Source organism: Poecilia latipinna, unplaced genomic scaffold (genome assembly GCF_001443285.1).
Source record: "Poecilia latipinna isolate Pla-1442-1.1 unplaced genomic scaffold, P_latipinna-1.0 Scaffold1230, whole genome shotgun sequence".
Classification (NCBI taxonomy): Eukaryota; Metazoa; Chordata; class Actinopteri; order Cyprinodontiformes; family Poeciliidae; genus Poecilia; species Poecilia latipinna.
The window spans coordinates 5,705-17,104 of record NW_015113846.1 but is presented as its reverse complement, the minus strand read 5'-3'; the positions used below and the strand labels follow the sequence as shown (position 1 = coordinate 17,104).

The 11,400-nt window shown below is 33.7% G+C and overlaps 1 protein-coding gene and 1 long non-coding RNA gene across 9 annotated transcripts in view; one reads left to right on the top strand and one right to left on the bottom strand.

The window, feature by feature from the left end:
• LOC106960806 (uncharacterized) overlaps positions 1-11,400 on the top strand; it is a 21,444-nt gene that overhangs the window by 4,529 nt on the left and 5,515 nt on the right. Inside the window, exons 2-8 of one of the 8 annotated variants that reach the window (XM_015054144.1) lie at positions 285-614; positions 860-934; positions 2,158-2,259; positions 5,060-5,161; positions 5,234-5,271; positions 5,370-5,991; positions 6,816-7,129. In XM_015054144.1, coding sequence (XP_014909630.1) covers positions 285-614; positions 860-934; positions 2,158-2,259; positions 5,060-5,161; positions 5,234-5,271; positions 5,370-5,450 — 728 coding nt within the window. In that variant the 3' untranslated portion in view covers positions 5,451-5,991; positions 6,816-7,129. Of the gene's footprint in view, positions 1-284; positions 615-859; positions 935-2,157; positions 2,260-2,765; positions 3,495-5,059; positions 5,162-5,233; positions 5,272-5,369; positions 5,992-6,815; positions 7,140-7,338; positions 7,495-7,588; positions 7,691-7,758; positions 7,797-7,900; positions 8,410-9,134; positions 9,465-9,605; positions 9,789-10,020; positions 10,123-11,400 lie in introns of those variants that run through there. The other 7 variants (XM_015054146.1, XM_015054148.1, XM_015054147.1 and 4 more) reach the window with 7 other exon arrangements.
• Positions 274-9,768, bottom strand: LOC106960808 (uncharacterized). Its single transcript, XR_001427654.1, has 3 exons — positions 9,700-9,768; positions 6,437-6,438; positions 274-289 (listed from the first exon to the last, which is right to left on the bottom strand). It is a non-coding gene; the product is annotated as an uncharacterized LOC106960808 (long non-coding RNA).

The following is an 11,400-nucleotide window of genomic DNA, read 5'->3' as shown; positions in this document are numbered from 1 at the left end:
AGACTGACAGACGTGAGGCTGACATGCCACCAGTTTATGTAACATGAAGCGCTTTGGGGTTTCTGGGCTCATAAAGTGTTATAAAAGTACAGCAATGCTGACATAAATAACAATTAAAACTGAATCAACCTCAGAAAGTACCAAATGTAGCAGAAAACAAATCTAGTGTTTGTTTTTGTTCCAATAAATGCAGATGAAGTTCTAAGCATAATTTCTCTTTAACATTGTTGCATATAATGATAGTAATCAAGAATTTATCGAGAATCGATTGTGTTTCTCCTCAGCAGCTCTGCAGGACGGAGAAACTATGAGATCCTTCACTGGAAAGGAAGGAGGAAGCATCACAGTTCCATGTGAATTTGGCCTTTCTGGAAACAAGAAGTTTCTCTGTAAGGAAGTTTGTGAAGGAGGAAACATTCTCATTGAAACAACTCAAAGCAGAGATCGGAGAGGCAGGTATTGGATTCAGTATGAAAAGAGAGGCGTTCTGTCATCTGAACTAGTTTATGTGGGAATCAATGAGCTGAAACCATCGGACTCAGGACGCTACCTGTGCCGTTCGGGTCAACGTATTCTCAGTCAAAGTGACGACTTTCATCTTGTTGTGACAGAAGGTGAGTTTTCTGCTAAAAGTCCTGAAAATGTTCCTTCATTCCTCTAAAGGGAAATTACTCTCAATCAAAAAACATCAAACTGCAAACTGAGTTTGAGCAGTTAGCTCAGATTCCCACCAAATCAACTGTAAAAGATCAACATGTTCAAACTGTGCATCATGCAGACACACATAAACATCAGGAAGAAATATTCAGTTAAATCAATTGTTATAATTGTTTAATTGTTTGAACTTTTCTCCCAACAGGCCCCAAAACAACAAGTTCTTCACTGTCTCCATCTGTAACCAGAAAACTATCTGAAGAATCAGCTGCAGCTTCAGGTAAATCATCTGTTCAGGTAACATTTGGACTGAAGTCCATCTTTGTTTATCTGTAGGGCTGCAACAAAAATTAGTCTTTCTATTATTCTAACAATTAATTAATTAATCAGATAAAAAAATTGGCACATTCTGCAAGTTTATCATTTAAGGCCTTTTTACAGAATATTTGAAATACAATGAAATATGCAAAAACTTTAAATAAGAAAACATTTTATTGCCTAAAATTCAATAACAGCATCCCTTTAGATTACGCTTAATCATTTGTAGCAAAGGAAGAAACTGCAGATAAAAAATGCTGTTTACTCGTCTGTTGATGTTTTTGGGTTAATAACTGGCAAAAGGTGATAAATATGAGATTTTTATTGACAGAATTTGAACCAGGTGAAGCTAAAACATTTGAGGATTTCTGGGTAAAACATGTTAACAGACAAAGTAGGTTTTTAATCTTAAATGCAAAATGTTAAAATTTTTGGTACAGTTTAGGTTAAATTACTGCTCTGACTGTTGTCCTATCAACTAAGGGCCATTATTAGAAGATGTATACTCTAGCTGACGACTAATTAATTGCTAAATTAGTTGACGATAATTCAAGTAATTGATTAATCCCAATTAATTTGATTAATTGTTTCAGCCTTTTTAATCAGTGAAGCTCTTACCTGCTAAAGGAAAAATGTGCCAACATTACAGACACAAACCTTATAACAATAACTGGATTATCACTTTATCTTCTACTAATTTAAAATAACTGTTTTTAAAGTTAAATATTCCTGTAAATTTCAACATGTAGCAGCTTTATTGTGACCTAATTTTTCAATATAACTTTAAAAATGAGCTAATCAGTGAAAACTTCAGCATGTTGGATGTTTTATGTGACAGTATCAGTGTGACTGATCTGGTTTTAACCAGTTAATGTTACAAAGTATTTATGGGTAAAAGAGGCGAGTAATGTGTGAACATCGATACGAGTATTTTTAAAATGAAGAATGACACTTGTTTTATTTCCTCCTTCTCTCACAAGTAGAGATGCCTGGTCACTATTACAGGTTTTATGTTGAGCTCTATGTGCAGAAAACTAAACATTTAACACATTGTAGAAACACAGATTACACTGAAAAACAGAGGATTCAGCTTCTTTTATCTCAGTCAGAAGGATGTGCAGGGATACAAACATTTCCACTTTATCCTGATCAAACCAAGCTGTTCTCTCTTTAACTCGTCTGCAGGTTTGCAGCTTTATGTGATTCTGTCTCTGATCGCCAAGATCATCTTGTTATCAACACCTTTGGGGATTTTCTGCTGGAAGAGGAGAGCCATGAAAAGCAAAGGTGAGAAAACACTGAAATAGTTGTGTGGTCCTCATTTTACGTATATCTAAAAAATATATATTTATACCAAAGCTAAGAGTTAAAAAAGATCTTCTGGCTGAAAATAATGAAAGATTTTGCCACAGATTGAATACAACAGAAATGGGAAATTGTTACAGTGTGTTGATGTTTCTGTTGTCTCATTTCTGGAGGATATTTCATCAGATCAAAATCTCCCCAACATGCTCTGAGCATCAATCATTAGTGGTTGGTTCTGTTCAGATCATCTTCATGTTAAACAAGTTTTCTAGGAATTTGCTTCTAGTTCTTGGAAAATCTTCTTATATTTTTTTATATCAGAAGTTTCATCTCTCTGATCTGAATGTTTTTCAGATTCGGCTGTAGAAATAGAGAATGCTGCCGACTCTCAGGTGAGTCTGAATATTTATAAAATGCTTAAGTTTCATTAGAGTTTCTAAACCCCTTCTTGCTTCTCATCTTCTTCTTCCTCCAGATTACATCAGAGTGAGGAAATCAGAGAAGAGAACAGACAAAACAAATCATCTGCTGAGGAAATATCTTCAGTTTATCCCTGAACTAAACTCTCTGAAACAATCAGAGCCCAAAGAACATTTAATTTCATGTTTTCACAAGAAAATAACCAAACATGCAGGAATGTTTCCTTTAAGTCATAAGAGTTTTGCCAAAAAAATGTTCTATTGAATGTTGCAAAAGCTGTTTGAAAGATGATTTAATTACTGTGTTGTAAATTGTTTTTAATAATAAACTTATATAAATAGGAACATATTTTGTATTAGCAGTAAGATATTAGGATAATATTTTGGACTGTATTTAAACAAGTTGTGTCTTTTGCTCTTTTTTGACAAATTTTGATTTGTATTTTTACAATTTCTGTTTAAATTTCCTTTTTTGTATGATTCATTTCAGCGCAACTTTACATGTGTGAACTTGCAAGTTTTTCTCATTAATATTTTGAAATAATAAAATTTTTTTAGATGTTGAAAATTTCAGATGTAGTTTAATCTGAGGGGTTAAAGGTCAGTTCAGAAGCTCCAGCATAACTTGACTTCTGCAGTAAAAGTTGGAGGATTCTGCCCTCTGGTGTTCAGAGGAGGAACTGCATCCTGCAGAGAAGTTCCTGGTTCATCAGTGAAGCAGGAAAAGAAGCAGAGTTAGAAACCATCAGCAGCTCAGGATGAAGGTCTGTCTCACTCTGATCTGCCTCTTCTTCCTCAGTGAGTACATTATTTTATTTATATCAGTTTTTCTGCTCTAGGTCCTTCATCCTTTCATTTCCTTACAGTTTATCAGAAAGTTTTTAACTTGTTGAAAGGTTTTAAGCCGAATGTTTGTGTAGTTTTATCTGTTGTATTCTGTTGGTTTCTGTCATAAAATATGATGATCAGTTTACAAAAAAAGCTTTATTATAAGGATAATTAATTTATTCTAAGGTAAAATTTCTCATTTGCCTATTAGCCTTTACTCATAATCCATAAATGCAGTTTTGTTTTTATGTCCAAAGTCAGATTATTTCAGCATAAAACTAGATGATGAAATGCAGATGTAAATCAACAAAATGTTCAGTTTTGTATTGAGCTCAGAGTTTGTTCATTTAAAAAACTTGCAGTTTTCTACAAAACTTAGATCAGTCAAAGAAACACAGGAAGCAACTCTTTGCTTCCTAAATTTAAAGAAGCTAAACATAGAAAATAAAGATAACCACAAAGTGCTGCAACAACAAATTTTCATCATAGGGTCAGAGCTGTAATCTACAGAGCAGAGCGGAGTTGTACAAAGCAGAATAATAAAATGTTGTATTATCTAAATGATGTTAACTTTTTAGTTTTTCAACCAGCTTTGATTTTCTTCTCAGTTGGAGATTTAACCAGATGGACCAAAAAAAACAACAACAAAACAAAACAGGAGGTTGATGAACTAAATAAACATTTTGGGAATGTATTAGAATTAGTTAGAAATTTTGGAATAAATGCTATTATTTATTTCACATCTTCAGTAAAATTTATGAAATATATTTTGTCTTCAAGCTGCTGAATCTCACAGTAACACTGAGTGTTTATCTTCTCTGCAGCTCTGCAGGATGGAGACGCTGAGAGACGCTTTAGAGGAAAGGAAAGAGAAAACATCACAGTTGGATGTAAATTTCTATTCTCTGGAAGAATAAAGTTTTTCTGTAAGGGAATATGTGAAGGAGAAAATATTCTGGTTGAAACATCCGAAGACACAGCTCAGAGTGGCAGATACAACATTGAGTATAAAACATATGACTCCGGATCATATGTTCTGTATGTGAGCATCTCAAAGCTGAAACGGTCAGACGCAGGACAGTACCGATGTGGTCTGGACAATCCTGGTGTTCGATATGATGATTTTAAGCTCATTGTGACTGGAGGTGAGTTTCTGTCCTGAAAATGTTCCTTCATGTCTCTGAAAGTAAACTCTGCTCACTGACAGCTTCTTCTGATCCAAATAACTTCAAACTGGTTTTAAATCTGAGTTCAGATGTTTTTAACTGATTAAATCATCCAACGTGTCCAAACTGAGACTCACAGACAAACATCTTCATTGGTATTATGAATATTTAATTTTTCACAGCTTCAAACACTTCAGGATCCATCTGGACCCTGAAGACTTTTCCATCAGCATTAGTGACATCACCTCCTGTAACAACAGCAGCAACAATGAAAGAAGGCATCTGCTTGCCTTCGTTTTTCTCAAAAGAGACACATTTTCCACCTTGTCCTGATCAAACTAAGCTGTTCTCTCTTTAACTCCTCTGCAGGTCTGCAGCTTTATGTGATTCTGTCTCTGGTCGCCAAGATCATCTTGTTATCAACACCTTTGGTGATTTTCTGCTGGAAGATGAGAGCCATAAAAAGCAACGGTGAGAAAACAAACAATGAGTTGTGTCTATAAATCAGATGTTTCATCTTTCTGATCTGAATGTTTTTTTCAGATTCTGCTGGGGAGACTGAGAACGCTGATGTCTCTCAGGTCAGTTTGAATATCTATAAAACACCTGAGTTTGATTAGATTTTCTAACCTCCTTTAATAAAAATAAATTAATAAAACACTTCTTCTTCTCCCTGCAGATCAACCCAGAGAGAGAAGAAATCCCAGAGGGCAGACAGAGCAATTCATCTGCCGATGAAATAATTTCTGTTTATTCCTAAATTAATCTAAAAAAACATCTAGTCTCATATTTTCACAAGAAAATGACTGAATGTCAAAAATACAGGAATGTTTTCTATATATTATAAAGGAGTTTTGCCACTTGGCTAAAAAATATGAGGATGGGACCTTAAATACGACAAAAGTATCAAATCCAAGTTGGAATAATTTAGATTTGGATAAAACAATGAAACCTACAAACATAAAAATTATGATTTTCATAACTTAGAATACAAAAATAGATTGAACATTTCTAAGACATATACCTAAATATAATTATCATGTTATAAAACATTATTTAAAATTATCAAAATAATCAGAAACTCTATTAATTACAACTGTTTGGTCTGATCAGCAATAATCTCCTACAGAAACTTTAACTCTGCAGTAAAAGTAGTAATGCCCTCTGGTGTTCAGAGGAGGAACTGCATTCTGAGGAGAAGTTCCTGGTTTATCAGTGAAGCAGGAAGAGAAGCAGAGTTAGAAACCATCAGCAGCTCAGGATGAAGGTCTGTCTCTCTCTGATCTGCCTCTTCTTCCTCAGTGAGTACATTATTTTATTTATATCAGTTTCTCTGCTTCCAGAGAAACTTTCAGTTTCTCACAGTTTATCAGAGAGTTTAACTTGTTGAAAAGTTTTAAACCGACTGTTTGTCTAGTTTTATCTGTTGTGTTCTGCTGGTCTCTGTCGTAAAATATGTTGATGATCAGTTTAAAAATAAACGGCTTCATCCTATAGATAGTTAATTTATCCTCAGCTTGTAAAATGTCTCATGTCAAACTAGCCACTGTCTATGTTGCACAAATGAGCAGTTCCTTTTCTGCATCTACAGTCAGATTATTTTGGCACAAAGCAGAAAACTAACAGTCATAAAGTTGTTGAAATTCAGGCTTATATAAACAAAATGTTCACTTTTGTCTTTCACTCAGAGTTTAGAGAACTAACAGTTTTCTTCAGCTCATAGATCAAAGAAACAGAGGAAGCGACTCCTTTCTTCTTCTATTCAAAAGAAACTAAAAAAGAGAATAAAGATAAACCACAAAGTGCTGCAACACAAAACCTCCATTATAGAGTCAATGTTAAAATTTACAGAGCTGGGTTCTACAAAGACCAAAGATAAAATACTATATACTGACCACATGTTGTTAATCTTTTCATTTTTCAAAAAACTTTGATTTACTTATCAGTTGGAAATTTAACCAGCTGGAACAAAGAAACCAGAAGGTTGTCGAGCTAAATAAATGTTTTGTCCATTTATTAGAATTATTAGAATGTTAATTTATTTTCACATCTTCAGTTAAATTTATAAGACATATTTTGTCTTCAAGCTGATGAATCTCACAGTAATTACTGTTTATCTCCTCAGGAGCTCTGCAGGATGGAGACTCTGTGAGAACCATTAGAGGAATAGAAGGAACCACCATCACATTTGGATGTAAATTTATATTCCCTGGAAGCACAAAATTTTTCTGTAAGGAAATCTGTGAAGGAGAAAATATTCTGATAGAAACAACAGAAGACAGAGCTCAGCGTGGCAGATACAGCATCGAGTATGAAAAGCATCGTTCTGAATCTATTGCTGTGTATGTGAGCATCTCAGAGCTGAAACGGTCAGATTCAGGACGGTACCGATGTGGTCTGGATAAATCCTGGACTCGATATGATGATTTTGACCTGGATGTGACCGAAGGTGAGTTTCTCTCCTGAAAATGTTCCTTTATGTCTCTGAAAGTAAACTCTGCTCACTGACAGCTTCTTCTGATCCAATCGACATCAAACTGAGTTTAAATCTTAAATCTTTTAACTGATTAAATCATCCAACATGTTCAAACTGAGACTCACAAAGACAAACATCTTCACTGGTGTCATGAATGTTTAATTTCTCACAGCTTCAAACACTTCAGGACCCAACTGGACCCTGAAGACTTTTCCATCAACATTAGTGACATCATCTTCTCTAACATTAACACAAAGGTTGAGTTCTTCCTCCTCTTCATCTTCATATGAAACTACCCAACAGACCAGAACTTCACCTGAACCCAAAGGTAAAATGTCTGTCACCTTCTTTTATCTCAGAAAAGCCACATTTTCATTTTGTCCTGATCAAACCAGGCTGTTCTCTTGTTATCTTCTCTGCAGGTCTGTTGCTTTATATGTTTCTGTCTCTGGTCATCAAGATCATCTTGTTCTCAACACCTTTGGTGATTTTCTGCAGGAAGAGGAGAGCCATGAAAAGCAAAGGTGAGGAAACACAGAATGAGTTATCTGTGAATCAGAAGTTTCATCTCTCTGATCTGAACGTTTTTCAGATTCTGCTGTGGAAACTGAGTATGATGACATCTCTCAGGCGAGTCTGAATCTTTATAAAACACCTGAGTTTCTTTAGTTTCTAAATTCTTTTCATAAAAATAAATTAATAAAACACTACTCTTCCTCTTCTTCTTCCTGCAGATCAACCCAGAGAGGGAAGAATCACAGAGGACTGACAGAAAAGTTAATCTCCTGATGAAATAATTTGTTTTTTCCTGAACTAAACTCTCTGAAACAATAAGAGCTTAAAGTACAGATGAAAAACATATAGTCTCATTTTTTACAACAAAATAACCGATTGTCGAACATACAGGAAAGTTTTCTATAAATTATAAAGGAGTTTTAGCACTTGGCTAAAAATGTTTTTTTTTTATATTGAATGTTACAAAATATGTTTGAAAGATGATCTAATCATTGTGTTATAATCATTTTTCTAATAAAAATATACAAATAAGCAAATATTTTGTGTTAAAGTTATATTCATTAGCAGTAAATCTAAGAGGATAGTGCCCTCTGGTGGTCAGCGGAGGAACTGCATCGTGCAGGTCAGTTCCTGGTTTATCAGTGAAACAGGAAGAGAAGCAGAGTTAGAAACCATCAGCAGCTCAGGATGAAGGTCTGTCTGTCTCTGATCTGCCTCTTCTTCCTCAGTGAGTACATTATTTTATTTATATCAGTTTATCTGCTCTCAGTCCTTCATCCTTTCAGTTCCTCACAGTTTATCATAGAGTTTTAAATTGTTGAACAGATTTAAAAACTTTGACTTTTCCTCTTTTCAACTTTCTGTTTTCTGGTTAAGTACCTGATTATTTGAAGCACAGAATATAAACTCTGAATATTGTCACTCAAAAACTGAAACACAGAAATTAATATGTCAATGGCAAAATGATAAAACTCACCCAGCACAGAGTTTTGAGTCTGTTACTTTGGAGAACTGTAGGTTTTCTACAACGCATCTGTTCCAAAAAAAAAAAAAAAAACAAAAAAAAAACCAGAGGAAACGGTTTCATCATTTTAAGATATCTGAAGAGGAACATCAGAGCAGAAGTAACTCATAATGCAGCAACACTGAGATCTTCCTTGGAGACACAAAGCAGAGAAACATGGTTGATTTTTCACCAAGCTTTAATTTATAGCCTTTTTAAATGGAGATTTTTTTAATAAAACAAAATGGTTGTTAATCCAGTTATTAACAGAATTTTGTCATTAGTTTGGCACACTGGCTTAAGCTGAAAGTTGTAACACATCCAAGTTAATTTATGACTATATTGTCACTGTATTATAATCTACATCTGTTCAGTTAAATTTATGAAAATATTTTCTTCTCAAGCTGCTCAATCTTACAGTAACTACTGACTGTTTTTCTCCTCATCAGCTCTGCAGGATGGAGAAACTGTGGGAACCTACAGAGGAAAGGAAGGAGGAAGCATCACAGTTAGATGTGAATTTCGTTACACAGGAACCAAAAGGTTCGTCTGCAAGGAAACCTGTGAAGGAAGAAACATTCTCATTCAAACAACTAAAGACAAAGATGAGAAAGGAAGATTCAGCATCAGATATGAGGAAAGAAGTATTTTTAAATCTGATTTTCTGCATGTGAGCATCACAAATCTGAAAAAAACAGACTCAGGACGGTATCAGTGTCGCTTAGATGAAACCTTTGATGGAACTTTATACGATCATTTTGATCTCTTTGTGACTGAAGGTGAGTTTTTTTAATTAAAATTTTTATTCTAGGTTTCGACAGATCAACTTTAAACTCATGATGACACAAATCACTCATAAAAACAGGAAGAATATAATTTTAACCTCAGTGGTTATGATTGTTTCATTCTCACATCCTCAGATTCTTCAGAACCAAAATGGACTTCAAGACCTTTTATAGGATCAACTTTTCTACCAACAACAATAAGAACAACAATAAGAACAACAACAACAACAACAACAACAACAGCAACTCAGAGTCAGAGTTTCTCTCCTTCTCCATCTGAAACCATCAAATCCTCTGAAAATAAAGCTGCAGCTTCAGGTTCATCATCTGTTCATGTTTATCAGATGTTGAGTTGATTTGGATTTGTTGAAGTTCAATTTTATTTATAAGTGAAACTCAGAGCTTTTACAGAATAACACTACAGAAAAGAAAGTACTCAGAATTCAAAATTAAACATGTTTAAACTTTGAAAATCATGAAACTTGTAAAACGTTTATGTTAGAAGTTTTTTGACTCAGAATAAACTCATGAACTTTAATCATCCCTGCAGATCCGTTGCTTTATGTGGGTCTGGTTCTGGTCGTCCTGATCGTCTTGTTAGCAGCAGCTATGCTGATTTTCTGCAAGAGGAAAAACTTTGGTTTCCAGAAAGGTGAGTTACAGGATGAAAGTAAAATATTACAACTAACAACTAATCTATAAATTATTAATACACATCGCAGGTTTGGATTTAAAGTTTAAAAACTATTTACATTCTACCTGTTTTTTTTATTTTGCTTTGTAAAATTTAAAACTGGTAAATTTTATTATAAAACTGGGATGTTGAAAAATATTTACATATTAATCTCTTGATCAAACCATTTTCACAATTTCTGAGCAACGTTTTGCAAGTTTCCACTGATATCTGATCAAGATAGATGATTTCCAAATTATTACAGATGGAAGAACTCCCTGCCATCACCCTAATCTTTAGTTCCCTTCAGATTTTGGGTTCCTCCAAATGTTAATATTACTTCCAGTCAGATGAAAAATGTTGGTAAAATTAAACATTCATTTTATACTTGAGTCTAACAGCAGTATGAATAATTCTGGGTTATGATTCATATTTAAAGTAAATATTATTAAGTTTTATATGGAAAGATCAATAATATATTAATATTTATTTACATTAAATTTAATAAAATCTTAACTTTATCCTGAAGAGAAAATTTGCCTATATTTTTTTTTTTATGAAAATAAATTTTTTCAGGAATAATTCAACAAACTGTTACTAAAACTAATTCTCCAGTTATGGAAAAATTTCTTTGTTTCTTTCTTATTTTACATGTTCGCAGGTTTTTAGAAAGTATTAATCACATAATTATTGGAATCTTGTACAGAAGTGAAATATTAAACTTTTAGACCGGCTCTTGTTTCAACATGTTGCTGCATCATTTCTGAAACACTTTTGCACAACAATGTTTCAAAACGGATCGCTGAGCTGCAGCTTTTTTTATTGTGAAATATGAAACATTCTGAAGGAGCTCAAAGTTTTATCTGATTTCAGTGATCAGCGCCTCACAGCTTTTCTTTACTGGGTTATATTATCTACATCAAACAGCGTTATAACTCGACTGAAGGACAGAACGATCCACTTTCTGTTTTGAACCATAAATGTTGCAATATTCATAAGAACCCTAAAGAAGAAGAACATTAACCTCCCTTTTTCATCACTGAGGAACAAACATTAAGTCACATATTTCCTATTTATTATCTGTTTTTCTATGAAAGAAAATCTGCTGCTCCTTTTCATAGTTGGGTACTACTTACATTTACTCAATTACATTTACTTTAGTAAATATTTTGTAAAATATGTACTTTTAGGAGTACTTTTTACTATGCTGTACTTTTTACCTTTACTTGAGTAATTTTAGTTTTTAAGTATTTCTAC